This window comes from Magallana gigas, chromosome 6 (assembly GCF_963853765.1).
Source record: "Magallana gigas chromosome 6, xbMagGiga1.1, whole genome shotgun sequence".
NCBI lineage: Eukaryota > Metazoa > Mollusca > Bivalvia > Ostreida > Ostreidae > Magallana > Magallana gigas.
In genome coordinates, this window is record NC_088858.1 from 31633297 (window position 1) to 31649039 (window position 15743).

Sequence of the window (15743 nt, forward strand, 5' to 3'; positions counted from 1 at the left end):
GTCATTCAATATTTCGTTTTTGGTTGCCTCTTTTTTTCTTCTTTTTTTTCAAACAAATTTAAATAATTCTACAAGTTAAAATGAGGAGTTTAACAAATAATATGATTACTTCCATTTTCTTGAACAATATTTATAAAATAAAATCAAGGATTTTCCTCACATTTTTTCATTTTAAAACAATAAAGGACACTTTATGTATTTCAACAAATTTTAAAGATACCGGCTTACCGACCCATCCATGCATTCCCAACATATTAAGATTTTTGGCAATTTGTGAAGGAAATCATGGTTTTCTTTTTCTTTTTGCTTGTCAAGACTTTCGAGTAGACCTGTTATTCCTTTCAAAAAACGATGCTTAGTGTCTAAATTATGAAACGTAATTTTGTGGGATTATTTTACAGGAAGCCCTTCATGTTTTTCATCGTCGAAAACCCACTGCATGTTGATAAGGCTTCGTTCCTCTCTCCATTCTCTTATAAACAAATTCTTCAATATCTGGTACATGTAGGATAGGTTTCCACTGTCGTGTATCCGCGCCTGTAGCCACGAGGAACGACGCGTAATCAATCGTGATTTCCAACGATGCATGTTTTTTATAGATATAATTTTGAGTAATATTCTTTGAGATTATCGATAAAATAAAAAGTCCGAATGTCTAAAGCTTTATAAATGCACATATATGTAGAACATTAAATTTCCATCAGATGGCAAAAAAAAGAAAGCCAGATCCTTTAATTCAGAATATTATTTGTTTTCCCAAAGGCAACATTTTTCAGAATGGATAAAATATAATTATAGAATTATCAGTTTTTCTGCATTACAACGAAATCCTCCGTTTTCGTCGTGGCAAAATGTATGGTTTACTTACAATGTACGCTATCTTTGTCGATGGTTTTGAAATGCAGGCATTAAATCATGTATGTATTCTGCATTTGATCTGGAGCTGGGTTAGACCCCAGGGTCCGTATCTTCACCCACATGCAAAGAAGTACCTATATCATCCCCCTTTCTGTATGCAGGTATATTTTTTGCATATTTCATTGCACCAGAAAAGGGCAATCGAATGCGTTCTCATAATACAAAAACATACCCCAAATATACATGTGATGATACAATGTATTATTTGGTAGGGATGCCGTTATATATTTTTGATGATGAAAAATATATAATACATATATTTATTTATTTATTTATTCACCAATCAAGGGCCCTCAGGGGGCATATACATTTAAAAAAAAAAAAATAATAATAATATCATGATTATAACAAATAATGAATGAAATACTGCTCACAATGTCCAGGCAACAATATGCAAAATGTTTCATTAATACAATGAAATATATGAATGGGATTTTCACATCAGTGAATACAACAGCTATACAGAAACAAAGTGGCCTGAAAACAGAGAGTACCAAGGGACGGTGCCTGCACAGTCGATTAGACTGGTCTACTTGTACTCAAAGTGTTCAAGCCAGTATGCTTATACATAACATAACCCCCCCCCCCCAACCAAAGTAAATACACCGCATAATATATCTGTATATATAACTATAACATGTACATGTACATGTACATACATGTACATGAATTATGATATTATATGTAGGCCCCTAATGTGTATGTACTTACACACTCAAAGAAACATTTAAAATTGGTAACTGCGATTTTTTTCAAGGGGGGGGGGGGGGGGGTTAAGTGCTTGTCTTTATCTGTATAAATTTTCAATGTCCATGCATTTCGAAATTTATTTGTACTCATGATACAGTTTGATTTTTAATTGAAATGCTTAAATACTGAGTGCAATATTTTCTGGGCGAAAATTGCTTACTTCGTAATGCGTTGCTTTTAAGCAGTTCGATATTATAAAGGCAAGGAGAAAGAATGTTTTGACACGAAAAGTCAGCATTTCATTGTATGAACAGAAATTAATTTCAAAATATACGATTATCTCTCGAGAAGCTAACCCCCTCCCCCTCCCCCATCGTAATCATTTGCGGTTATTCTAAATTACTCTATACATGTACATCAATTTCGATCGTTTAATAAATTGCAGCAAAGCCAGTTAATATGCTCATGCATTCAAATCTAGAAATGAACTTTAAATTAGTATGTAAAAATTTATGCAGTCTATTATGCTTTACAGAGAAATCTACTGAATGGAATAATCAATTTGACTTTCAGTTGGTTTAATTATTTCGTTAATTCTGTTTGGGGTCCCGAGATTTCTTTGATCTGCAATGTTCATTTATTGGCATTAAATTTCCTGTTTTCCATGTCTAACTCCTAGATGTGTTTGCACGCTTATCTCTATCCTTGAGTATGATTTGCCATTTTGATTTCATTTTTGTTCATTATATTTTTAACAGATAAACGGTAATTTGACCTTCAATAATATTAAAAGAAGCGCTCAAATAAAATCCTCAGACATGCGTTTCTCTAATTTTTTTTAGATCCTTTTTTGTTGTTGTTGATTAAGTCACGTACACTTGTTCAATTCATGAAATTTACCAATACCAAGATACATGCATTACATAGCAGTGATCTATAAGTCTGTTTTATCTTTGTTTTAGTTAAGCTCAAATGTTCAATTTACACAGAATATGGTTCACAATTGCTTAATTGAATTTCAATTTAATAATCCTAACTTTGGAATAGCAATGATGAGGTAAGAATGTTTTAACTTAATTAACCAGAATATTTAACTTATATTTTACTCATGTTAAAGTTTTTTGAGTTCATGTGAAAGTCTCGAGCCTTTTGGCCCTCTGCTCGGTAGTTGGGGTAATATTGTACAGCCAGAATCCTGCACATCATGCGTTTTAATTACAGCTATACAACACAGGAAATAAAAGGGTCAAGGGAACCTGACCCACGACTAGGCAAGTAATACATGTACCAAATGGATATTGCTAATATATATTTTTTATTTTAAACTTTTTTCAAAAAGTGGCACCCCACCCAATTTCTCCATCTCTGTGGATTATTGGCTCAGCTTGATATATGGACCCACACCTCTGAAGGCGTCAGTCCAAAAATTCTATAGTTGAGTCAAGTCTCAATTAAGGTAACCCACCCCCTTCCCCAATATTCCAATAAAATACACTGTAAAAAACCCCAGCAGATACAAAAAATGAGAGAAGAAAATATTGGTATTGATTTTATTTGACGATCAGGCTGCATCATAATGTTTTTCTTTGCAGGTACAAAACAATTTGTACAACAGCCCACATTTACAACATGAATTCTTCATCAAGAAAAGTCATATAATAGTATACATTTTTGAGACCGTTTATCATATCACAAATCTTGCACACTTGTTATGGAACGATTATAAACTGAAAACAAAAAAGAAAGAAAAATCTGGGGGCAAGCAAGAAGCACTAAGGGTTTTTTTTTTCTTGTCAACTTATCTACAGTGTATGAAGAATTGCGGTAAAAATTTTCCCAATCAACGTCCTACTAAACTCTGGTGGAAAAACCAGAGGACCGAAATAAAACATTGACAATGATATCAGCATTGGCCAGGCTCAAATTATGCTTCATCATTCTAGCACATCTGCAATGCAATGCACTCTATAAAATTACAGTATTATGGCTTTATATCATATTGGAAAAGTATTAAAGGCAGAAAACACATTCAACCGAGTACCAGTATATCAGAGTACACGTGTATTAGCAGTACATTTGTATCCAAAAAAAAAAATTGACTTTCTACAACAAAATTTGTAAACCTTTTGATTTTTAATTCTTGTCAGTCTCCTTAAAAATACAACACCCCCCCCCCCCCCCCCCCAAAAAAAATATAAAAATACCCTTTCCCAGAAAAGTGCGAAACAAAAATTGAGAGATACTTTTAATATTAATGTCATTAACAGAGATAAAGAATAAAAAATTTTTTTGATATCTAAATCAAAGATTCAGCCCAAACATTCTGACGATTTCATTCTTGCGTAATCATGGATTACATTTGTCATATTCCTGCGTGATCATGGATTACATTTTTTGTATTTTAGCGTGATCATGGATTACATTTTGTCCTGACAGAGGAATGTAACATCATCATTTCACTGGCCAACATTGCTGGTAATCAAATATATACTATAAATATATATCATAGTCATGGTATATAACAAATCCAAAAATCCGAAGTTACAATACTTACATATTATGTACGTTTCAGTTCACAGTTCTGTCAATGGCATAATCTTAACTTTAAACAACTACATCAAAGCTTACAAGTTGCAAATTTATTTTTTCTTCTTAAAAAAAAACAAACAAAATATATGCAGGGCATATAAAATATATTGCATATTGAACTATATGCACAGTATATATACAAAAATTTAAATTATCCAGGTATTTACAAATTCATGTATGCTTACAAATTTCATGTTTAATATATATACAGGTATAAGCTACCGGTACAACTTTTTGAGTACAAACTACATTGCATCATTCATATTGGCTAATGCCCAGTCATTTCAAATTAAAATCTCAGTCATGTTTTTTTTTAGGAAAAAAAACACATGCTCACGAGAACAGCCTAATGGTGTCAACTACCATCCATTTTTCAGCCTTTGCAATGTTTCATTAACTGTTCATCATTAATAAATTTCCTTAATTTTCAATTAATGTAAATATATGGCATCAAAAATAGCCCTTTTTAAAGGCTAAAACTGAGGAGATAGAGAATACGAAGCTGACTATATGCACACAGCACTAAAAGTGAGTTTTTGGTTGAAAATCTTTAAAAAGCCAGTAAAGAAATCATGAACGCCATTACTTGATAATATGGATTTCGAATATGGAAGCTTACAATGGTTAGTTTTTCTAATACTGTGGGCACTGAAATTTGTAAATCTACACGATATCATCTACAAATCATAAACTGTGTTCCACTACTACATGACATGGTCGTTAATTCAAAGATAAACGTTGTAGATAATTCATTATAAATTCAATTGCTTTCTTAATCATCCCAGCGGAAAAAAGGGACATGTTTATTTCATGCAGTAATTTTTAAAATGGCACTATTTGCTGTATGTTTTTTCTCAACATAACCCTTAAAAAAATGGTATACTCTCTCTCTTACATGACATCATTCTAAATTAATATTGACAAAAAATAATATTTTACTGGAAAAAATCAGCTACCGGTAATCAAAAATGTTTCTGTTAATTTTTTCACAGTTTATCTTTAACATGATATCATTCTAAATTATTATTGACAAAAAATAATATTTTGCTGGGAGAAATCAGCTAATCAAATATGTATTATGTTTCTGTTAATATTTTCACAGTTTATGTTTAGAAAAACTAAAAAAAAAACCAATTAAAACAAAACAATTTACAGTAAAAGCACAAACATAAGGAAAAGATCACAGTAGATAATCCATTCACTGGAACAATAATTGCAATGTGTCCACCATGACATAATATAATAAAATTGTAGACATTTAATTACATTTAACTGGTTTATGTAATGATTTCTTCTACAAGTATTCATGGTTTCAGAATTGCAAGGTTAACTATTAGTGTATGATTATGTAATGTATGTATTTTTGCATGTTATACAATATACCACAACTCGTACATGCACACCCCAAGTACATGTAGCACAAGATGCATGTATTTGTCAATTTGGGACATAAAAAAGGTCTCAAAGACTTTGTAGCACAGTTTAAAGACTGGTTCAGATTCAAAAAATTAAAAAGCTTGGCATTATAATCACAAAAAATATCTAGTATATACCCTGATGGTATCGTGAGCAACTTCTGAACTTTTACGTAGTAGGAATTAAAATGAGCTAGGTTCATTCAGAAGTTTGATTTTCCGTGTGTTCTGAAGAAAAGTCATTAATTTGGAGGCTGTACTCTTCTCTCCAGAATAGAAATTCTCTGAATCAGCAGGGATCTCCATCATGGCAACAAACGTCCTAAGAAATCAGAAGTTGTTTTCATGTCCTGCTAAAACGTACAGGTTGGACTCGACACTGGGGCTATCCGAGGGCCGACTCTCTAACAAAATAACCCTGCAAAAAAAAATAAAAAAAAATAATTAGCACATTTTGATTCAATTTTAGGAGGGCATGGCCATTAATTGATTGTATTGATCTCCTTTTAAAGAAGAGCTCTATATAAAAATATAGTGAAATACCCAAATTTAAAATGTACAATTTATGGACTTTTAATATCTCTTCTAAATAATAGTTCGTAGGTAAACAAAGCAAATCTGATAGTTTTTGGTAGCTTATATCTGATGGGTAATTTGTTGACCATTGAGCCCCCTTTATGTAATAATTTGCTGTACAACGGAATTTTTTGGCTATTTAAAATTGTTTGTTAAAATTTGTGGCATTGCTTTGAAATAAAATGTTGAATATTTGACATCCGTAGCTATACTAACATAAGCCTGAGGTAATGAGACATGTTATTTGTTTGCCAGCTTGTTGATGCATTTTCCAATAACTTATAATTATAGACACAATACGGAGTTATTTTTGCCCCGTTTTCTTTCACCCTTCCTCACTTTCTAATGGTTTGGCCCCGTTTTGAATTCGTCTAGACGAAGTTGTGTTTACAGAAAAATAATATGAGACATTAGAATTCACCCAGTCTTATATTTGTCAGCTGACAACAAGCGTGAAAGGGGAAAAAACAAAACGGAATCATATTTCTGTATTAATGTTTAATTTAACATGCTTTAAATACATGTAAGGTGTTATATTAAAAATGTCATTGATCTTGGATGGTAGATTCCATCTAATTGGTTTTTTAATTATAAAATTTAATTCTCTTAAAAAAAAACCCAGAATCCTGGCATATTATAAAGTCATAAAAATTGCATCCAAAAAAATCAATATTTTGTACTCATGTCTGAAAAATAACCATTTGCATGATATACATTTACTATAAATCTTTTTGATAACTTGAATTTACATGAATTTATAAACTATGCAAGAGACCTTGAGAATTTATGATAGTTTAATATTCAAAGCTCAATCAATTGAGCTTTTGTGTTTTTTAACGACCATCCAAAAAATACAAAAGTGCAATTCATGTCTAAATTTTTTGTGGGACTTCCTTTCAATTTTGAGAAAAATGAAATGAGATGTTTTCTACAGGGAGGAATAGACATTAAAACCTGTCAGTGATTCTTTTTCTCATGCAACTGTAACCTTTGAAGGAAGAAAAAATGTGAGTCATTGTTGATATGCATTACTTCTTCACTTGGCTCCAAGCACAATTAAGTATCAGTTCAGGGATGTAGTCAAAATAAAAATAAAAAGATGATTTCTTGCTGCTTTGACAAAAAAACGATGGTATTGTCATGAAATTGCCATGGCAATCCGTAAATACATCAGTCAATTAGATTTCATCAATATTTAAAGCGGCTGAAAAACAGGAGCTTTAACAAATACTGTTGTCTGCTGCGATATTTGTTTATCTTTTAGGGGTGGAAGTGAGGATCATATTTCCTCATAACAATCAGAAATTTTGATAGCCCAATCCATCACAACCACAGCTGGACCAAAATATTCAGGAATAGGATGCCTATAAATTACACTCTGCCACTACTCTTTCGGAAGGTAAATGACCAAAAGAGAATGCATATGATAAAAATTTGATGAGGCCACCTGAGAAAGCAAACACTCAGGTGACCTTGATGAACAGCTGTTTTTCTCACATTGCCATGGCAACATTGTCAACGCATCTTCAGGAATGAGACACCTCGGCTGACATCAAACCAAGAAGAAGAATATGGTCTCTGGGGAAATCTCCTGATAAGCTGCACGTGTTATGCCAGTATCAAGAGGATTTTCTACTGGGATCTGTGATGCAGTAATCAGGAGTTGAAGAAGTGTGGGGGCCCAAGAGATGAGAATCTAGCATAAGATTACCTAATCTAACACCACCAGAATATCTGGCATGCACAGCTAATACCCACTCAATCAGAAACACACACAAAAAAAAATGACAAAGCTCCATTATCAAAAGTGGCCTGCATCAGGGCTTGCGGTTGCCATGGGTTACAATAATCACAATGACAAAGCTATACCAGGCCTGCATGTTTTCCGTTTTAATATTGCAGTATTCACAAAGGTAATGATGCAAATAGAAAAAAAAAAATTAGATTTGTAACTGTTAATTATTGTCTGTATTGATTGTGTGTGCAGAGAGAAGGATGCCTGATTCAGGATGCTTTAGGATCTGTTATGGTGACTTGCTTTCTCATTAAAGCACTTTTCTCCCATACATAATTATGAAAATAAAAACAATGTTATTCTAAATTGCATCATGCCTTGTTAATAGGTTCAACAATGATTAAGCAGAAATAACAGAATCAACGTCTCCTAGGGGTTTCTGAACTTTTTGAAATTAATTTTTTTTTCAGGATTCATTATTTAACAAGCACTACTACGCAATTCCACACAATATTAAAAATTAGCTCAGCATAAAAAAAGTTAAAACAGAAATTTCAAACAGAAATTAGAGTTTGAAATCTTAAAAAAAAAAAAATCAGCATTATGAAAGGGTTTTAAATTCTCATTTTCATATTGGTTCAACTATACAATTAATGCAAAAACTTAATTTCTCAGATGATAATTCTAGTATACCTGCGAAAACTGCATGTCTAAAAGTTAATGTGCATGAAGAAAATTGATCTGACAACATTTTCCTTTCCTCAAAGCAATGAATGTCTGCTTGGGGGGTAACTAAAGAGCATAAAACGATTAAACGAATAAAACGATATTTGCCTCTTTTTTTTTCTTTATCAAAATAAAGTTAAATTAGCACTGAGATACTTCAATCATTAAAGGCTTAAAATTTTGGACAGTAGAAGTTGGTTACGTAACTTCAAAAACTTCAAATGCATGATCATAAATGATCAAAAGTCATTAAAACTAACACCTCAATAGCCATTTAAAGTCTTTTGATGGTGATTTGGTTTATTGAAGTTTAACCTTTCTAGGATCCCCCAAGTTCGACATCTTGGAGAATTATTAAAGCAATTGGCACCTCAAATCTCATATAACATACATCCTATCATTAACAATTATATTTCATGTAATTAGGTGTTTTGAACTTCATAACCATGGCTTCTTTTTCTCTTGACAAGTTGAGACTACATTGGAACTCCATTAATGTCTGATTCCTCAAAAACGACACAAACTTTTTTTGGGTGTAATTTATGTCTTCATTCTTTCGAAATTGCAGGGATGGTGCAGCACCAAAGAAAATGATCGTCTGATGGCCATTGTATTTTTTTTTAAATTGCCTGTGATCTTCTCTCTCATTGTTGGGAATATAAATACTCAATACCCTTGTACTTAATTTATCTCTGTTGTGAATGATCCTGTAAACGGAGACTGCAGTGTGCAAATTAAAGCTTCTTTTCATCAACAGATAACAGACTGTTACTCCTAAATATTCATTAACTGTGTGCTTAGATCTACAGTATCTCCAATACATCTTTTGTCTGCATTTTCAGAGGAACAAGATCAACAGAGTTATCTTTCTTTAGGGACAGGATCTAAAACAGCTTTTTTTAAAAAATTTAAACCCATTTCTGATTTCTTTTGCGATACATATCCATGCGTCAAACTGTTTGTTTCTTTGTTTCCTAGAGAATCTTTGACTTCTTTTAGAGACAGACCTTCACCACACAGTACCACTGTGAAGCTTAATTGACTTGCATGGTCACTGAACTATGAGAATTTATCATCGGCAAACAGTTCAAAATGCAAGTGCACCATGGGACATAAGTCTTAAAACCCCCTCCTTAGGATGATCGATTTTCCATCATCCCATGATGGGATTCAGACATGCGACACAGAGATTAGCTATTTTCTGCCATTGCTGGGGAACGGAGATCTGACAAACTCGCACCCATCCCAAACAATTCTATTTATAATTAATATTGCTGATGATGCAAGACTGATTACGTGAACATTGATCTAATGCAATAAATATTTAATTATTACATGTATTGGTTGTAGTTATCTGCTTCACATGTACATTACATTAACAAAATTTATTCTGGGCAAGAGGGGTTAAGTTAGAAGAGGTTTTGACCTTTAGAAAAACAAGCTTTTAAGGTGTGCAGATTCAGTGCTGATAGGAAAGAAATATTGATCACTGACTTATCACTGTTATTTATGACCAGGATTGGTTTGTTACTGATGATAGAAATTGTCTACAGAAGTTGATTTGATCATGCAAACGTCTTGGTGGAAATGCATATAATCTATTTATATTGAATGTTTCAATTTCTATTGCACCCTTAATAGTAAACAATATTAGTTTATATCAGAATGTGACTTAAGAACTTGTGAATAAATTCAACAATTTACCTGTCAGAGCCAAGTAACCGGAAATTTCTTGTTCTATCACATATTTCTTGCGTGACCTGAAAAAGAAAAATGTGTTTGCATTTTGATGTTCAAAACCATCAGAAAAGAAACTAAATTTTTTAACAATTACAAAGATTAATGAGCTGTTATAGAAGTACATGTACTTACTTCATTGGCCTTAAAGCTTCGACCTTGCATTCCGTGCTTGTGAAATGCTAAAACGCTGTCTTGTAAACATACTGCAAAATTAAAAAAAAAATATTTAATGTGATTTTCTTGCCTTTTATGGTACATGATATGACAGACATTTAAAAATTTAAAATCAAATTTAAGAAACTTAAACTTACCTAGCGATTCCACTTTGAAGTCAAAGTGAAGTTCAGAAGACTGTTTTCTACTAGATTTTAATTTCCCTCTTAGGTTCACCACCCGCACAAAGTCTGGAACACACAGAATAGCCAATTTTATTACAAACTCAAGTAGTACATGTACATGAAATTCAATTCCTATTTTCTTTCTTTCTTTTTTTTTTGGGGGGGGGGGGAAGGAATTTGGGTGTTGTTTACTGGAAGATTGTAAACATGTGAAATAAATCATATTCAAAATCAAATCAGCACAAAAACAATTATTAGTGAGTAGAGTGGTGGGAGAAATGGAGGGGGGGGGGGGGGGGAAGTAAGATTGAATTATGCATTTAGTATCCAATAAAATAAAGACCATGCAAATATACAAAATCTAGAATAAAAGTATTAAAACAACATGATCACATGACAATGAGGAATATCACATGAATTAAATATATCAATCATAACACATGTATAGTATAAAGGTTCACTCACTATCATAGCAGACTAGAATGGTATCTTTCTCGAGTTGTGTGACATTCACTACTGGAAGAAGTTGATCTGAAACAACAACAAATTTTTTAGATAAAGTTATCATTATGATACATGTATTATCTTCAAATGTCAAAAACTATCAAATAGTTGCTTATTCCTTCTCAATACCAAAATAAAAATAAATAAATTTGGATTCCTTATTTTATACTTTCTCCAAGTTCTCAATTTTTTTGTTCAACTGTTTCGAATTGAATGGCAAGATTAAGAAATCACAAATACAAAACTTTTGATATAATGCCATATAGTTTATAACTGTCAAATAATAACTCCAAGATTTTTAATCTTCAAGGGGTTTTTCTTGCCATTTTATTCGTATATCAAAAACTAACTTTATCAAGAAATCTACAGTATGTACAATTTATAAGCATATTTAGAGGGATCGAAGAACATCTTTAGGCCTTGCCGTGAACAGGTGCTCTTAACCTGAATAAACTCACCATTATCATTTTGCTCAGTAAACCAGAGGGAACTGGAATTCAAGTTGATGATGTCAAACTTCAACTGGTTCATCTCCGTTGAGCTGGAAATTAAAACATTTAACAGCATTTAAAGTTTAGAGTTGCAGATCATTGTGCAAATTTTGAGGGATTTTTTTTAAGGAAAAAAAAACAACAACAAAAATTTATGGAATTCTCTACCAAAATATACTTTCAATGGTTATTTAATTAGTAACTATTAGATTCAGTAGAGTCTGAAATGGGAAACTTCTTACTTTAGAATTTGGTGAATGGTGAGAGTGTGAATTGATAAATATACAAGTGTGCACTGTGCACTATTTCCGCATTGTACTGTACCTTTGCCGTACTCCCATACAGACCATGGGGTACTCTAACTCAGGGGATATGAACATTTCAAACACGGAGGGCTGAAGTGGGATGGAGTCCCAATCAAACGTCTGCAATAAAACCATAATATGATTTACTGAATTTTTCATTTATTGTAAGATTTCAAAAGGGATGTTACTCAATTTCTATAATAAACTAATAATCAATATTTTGGGCATATTACTGTATAATAATCTTGATTTTTAAATAGCAAATATTACAACGATTTGTCAAAAATAATTAAACAAAATGTCATTAAATCAAAATTGGATTTCCAAAACATCATTCAATCAAAAGTATTCATAGGCCTTGATCATTATTTCTAAAGATGATTTCACCCTACATCCATAAATATCTTTCATAATGATTATCAATAATAATTCACATGTCATTGAAGTTATTTCATGATACAAGTAAGATTTACAAATGAGGTTGAACAGTATTTGTACTGCTCATGTCATTAAATAGAGTAAGGTATTTTTTTAATTACTGACCTTCAGAAGCATAAACTTGTTGAGGGGGTCGTACCACTGCATGAGGATAATGCCGTGGGGCAGGGCCCCGCACAGATAGCGGTACCCGTTGTAGGGGTTCCTCCCCACACAGCACTGAGTGCACCCCTTTGTGTCTGGAACTTTTGTAGTGTGGTTAAACTTCCTGCAAAACAATCAAGCCTGAAGTCATTAAAATTCATAAATGGAAACTTCCTCCATTGACCATATAATACATGTACTAAATGCGTTGTAGATGGAACATATTTTGTTGACGAGATTACCTCTTGAGTATATATACTATCATATTTTATTATCGTTGTTATCATTTATCGTAAGAGATGATATACATGTAGATTTAAGTGACTCTATATGGAGAGTGTAGTTAGGTCCTAACCCCTTTTAGCTGCCAAAAAAAAAATAGAGTACAGGAACGTTGTAATAGTTATAAGCCTTAGAAATAATATTTTAAAAAGTCATAAATGATTTCATAACATCCCCAACCAATGGAACTGAAGTTAGCCTTTAGGAATGACATACAAGCACCATTATAATTCTACTCTTGTGTTACTTGTGCCTCATCACTGACCTTGGAATTAATTTCTCCGGAATTTTGTTCATGGGCAGTGACAGTCTATTAGCCTGCTTGCTATGGAGCATTTTCAAGTCATGTCTGAACAGACATGTAGTCTTCCCTGTAATTCAACAAAGCACACCTCATTTTCAATCATTTTAGTACACAAATACATGTACCGGTAAATTCCCTTTTTCTGACCTTGAAAATCAGGAACATGGTAGAATTCTAACAAATTTCAAAATAAAAACTGTCCAAAAAATGTTTTTTTGTCCATAAAGCAAATGAATGTTTTTAACTGATCAAAAACATAATCTTTACAATCTATATAAATAAATTCATAAATTCAATGTAAACTATAGCTGCACTCAATTTCTGCAAGATAATTTTAAGAAAAAATTGAAAAAAAAAAAAACCAACCTGATAAAGTCATGAGAACATCTTTTATCACATAAACCCAAATACATCTCCTTGCATGAAGCTGTCAAGTAAAAAAAAAAAAACAAAATCAAATAAGAATGTTGTACATTTTCATGTATTAATGATAAATATTGCACATAGCCTTGAGCATGGATTTGATCTTGAAAGATAAATGAAAGATCTTGAATAAATCACACAAAAATACTTGAACTATAATTGAGATCATTAAACATTTTTTGGGGGCCTGCCTATAGTCACAAACTCACCAGTTCCAGACTTGATTCATGTATCTCGTTCAGATTCAGAGTATATAATCCTTCATTGGCACCAATAAGAATGTGTTGATCTGAGGGCAAAGAGAAAATTAAATAAAAGTACAGACTCTCTGATATAGACTTTTTGACAGAGAGAATTATTTTCTACATTCCCTGATCCTGATAAAAGTTCATAGCAATTTCCTTCCATAACTGCAGTTATAACATAAAGGGCCACATCTGACTGTAGCTGTCATTTTCAATTTCCTTTAAATCTTTGGCCATGAAAAACACTACAGGTTATCCCATGCAACATAATAGAGAGGTTAAGCATTTAAACGTGAACGGCTATGGGTACGTGTGAAGCTACAAGTCTGTTTACATGTACACATACCAAAATTTGGATTATGTTATATAACTGTAAGTGTTCGCGTACGTGTAAAATAATTAGATTCAACGTTTTCAACATGTTTAGTCCACTCTCATTGTTTATAAAATAATTCTATGACTTTGATGAAACCAAAAGCTGCTTTACATTACACAACATCTGATATACACTTAGTCTATATTCTTATCAAAGAATGCTACAAGTTTTCATCTACATGTACTTTTGATTCTACACGTTTTGTACAACTTGTAGAATTACGCGGTATACGGAAAATGTGACGTAATACACATAACATTAGGGGATTCCCCTAGTTACACGTCTATCGTACAGGTACACGTTGAAATGCTTAACCTCTCTAATGCTGACACACTAGTACCTACCTCTCGTGTCGGGGTGGACCCAGCTAGCTGTACAGTTAATCTGTAGAGGGCAACCATTGAACACTTTGGAGAAACACGCTCCCATCTACAAAGACAGAATTTCAATTGACAAAAAAGACATTTATTCTACACATATATACTATTCTTTTAACTCTCTAAGTTGAAAGCAAAAGATTTATCATGATTGCTGAAAAACAGTTTTAATACGTCTCATTACAGTCAGATAGAAATCAGATGCCTGAATTAGATATTTTCATGATTATAGGTTTCACAATTAGGTTATTGGGATTTTTTTCCTTCAATTTTTTTGTACTAGTATTTCTTACGAGATGAGTAATTATTGCAATGCAGCATGTACCGTACACTACGTGTAAAGGGTGTGAATTAATAAGTTTAATAACCTTCTGCTGTTTTATTAATATTTAATATTTAACGTATAATAACTCTGACATCTAACAAATCTACCTAAGATTTAATCTACTAAGTATCTATCAGATACAAACAAATGGGGGAGGCAGAGCATTACTTTCATTATCACATTATAAAGTTAAGCGGTTACCGTAGTTATAATTTTGTGGGTGGGAGTATTACTGTATTTCTTTATATATTTCAGTGGTAGCTATAACTGTTACACTTACATGTACTTTGGGAGTGGGAGGAAGTCCATTGCTGACTGGTCTGTCTGCTTTGTTCTGGAACAAAAAAATATCATATAGATCAACATATTCTGTCATCACAAAAGAAATGCACATATCTGGCGGCACATTCTATTTTAAATCTTTACTATAAAGATAATCCTTTTCAACCAACTTGAAGATATTCTGATATTTATCTAATAAAGTGTATGTGCATTCAAAAAATATGTATTTTATAATGTAAAGCATAATTCACACTGAAATTGGAAGTGGTTTGTGACAGGGTAATAAATTAAAGCAAGTGAATACATGTGAACCTTTTACTGGACAGGTGTAAACTTTGAAAAAAAAAAATTCAAAGCTGTGTATCACTGTATTTCATTTATGATATAAAATAATGGTGTTATGGTGATGAGCAAAGTATAAATATTTAAAGAGATACATGTATTATCAAGATATTTGAAGGAGAAAAGAAATACCATATTTAGATTATGATAATGATACATGTTACATGTATGTATGGTC

General features: G+C 32.3%; 1 protein-coding gene across 9 annotated transcripts in view; it reads right to left on the reverse strand.

The window, feature by feature from the left end:
- Window positions 1-3144: 3144 nt before the first annotated feature.
- Window positions 3145-15743, reverse strand: part of LOC105341571 (mitogen-activated protein kinase kinase kinase kinase 3) — a 33940-nt gene continuing 21341 nt past the window's right edge. For all 9 annotated transcript variants that reach the window (XM_034467764.2, XM_034467761.2, XM_034467760.2 and 6 more), the window contains 13 exons: window positions 15222-15275; window positions 14584-14668; window positions 13828-13907; window positions 13562-13622; window positions 13157-13262; window positions 12571-12733; window positions 12047-12147; window positions 11690-11772; window positions 11193-11258; window positions 10701-10793; window positions 10522-10592; window positions 10354-10409; window positions 3145-6030 (listed from right to left, as the gene is read on the reverse strand). In XM_034467764.2, coding sequence (XP_034323655.2) covers window positions 5943-6030; window positions 10354-10409; window positions 10522-10592; window positions 10701-10793; window positions 11193-11258; window positions 11690-11772; window positions 12047-12147; window positions 12571-12733; window positions 13157-13262; window positions 13562-13622; window positions 13828-13907; window positions 14584-14668; window positions 15222-15275 — 1107 coding nt within the window. In that variant the 3' untranslated portion in view covers window positions 3145-5942. The remainder of the gene's footprint in view (window positions 6031-10353; window positions 10410-10521; window positions 10593-10700; window positions 10794-11192; window positions 11259-11689; window positions 11773-12046; window positions 12148-12570; window positions 12734-13156; window positions 13263-13561; window positions 13623-13827; window positions 13908-14583; window positions 14669-15221; window positions 15276-15743) is intronic.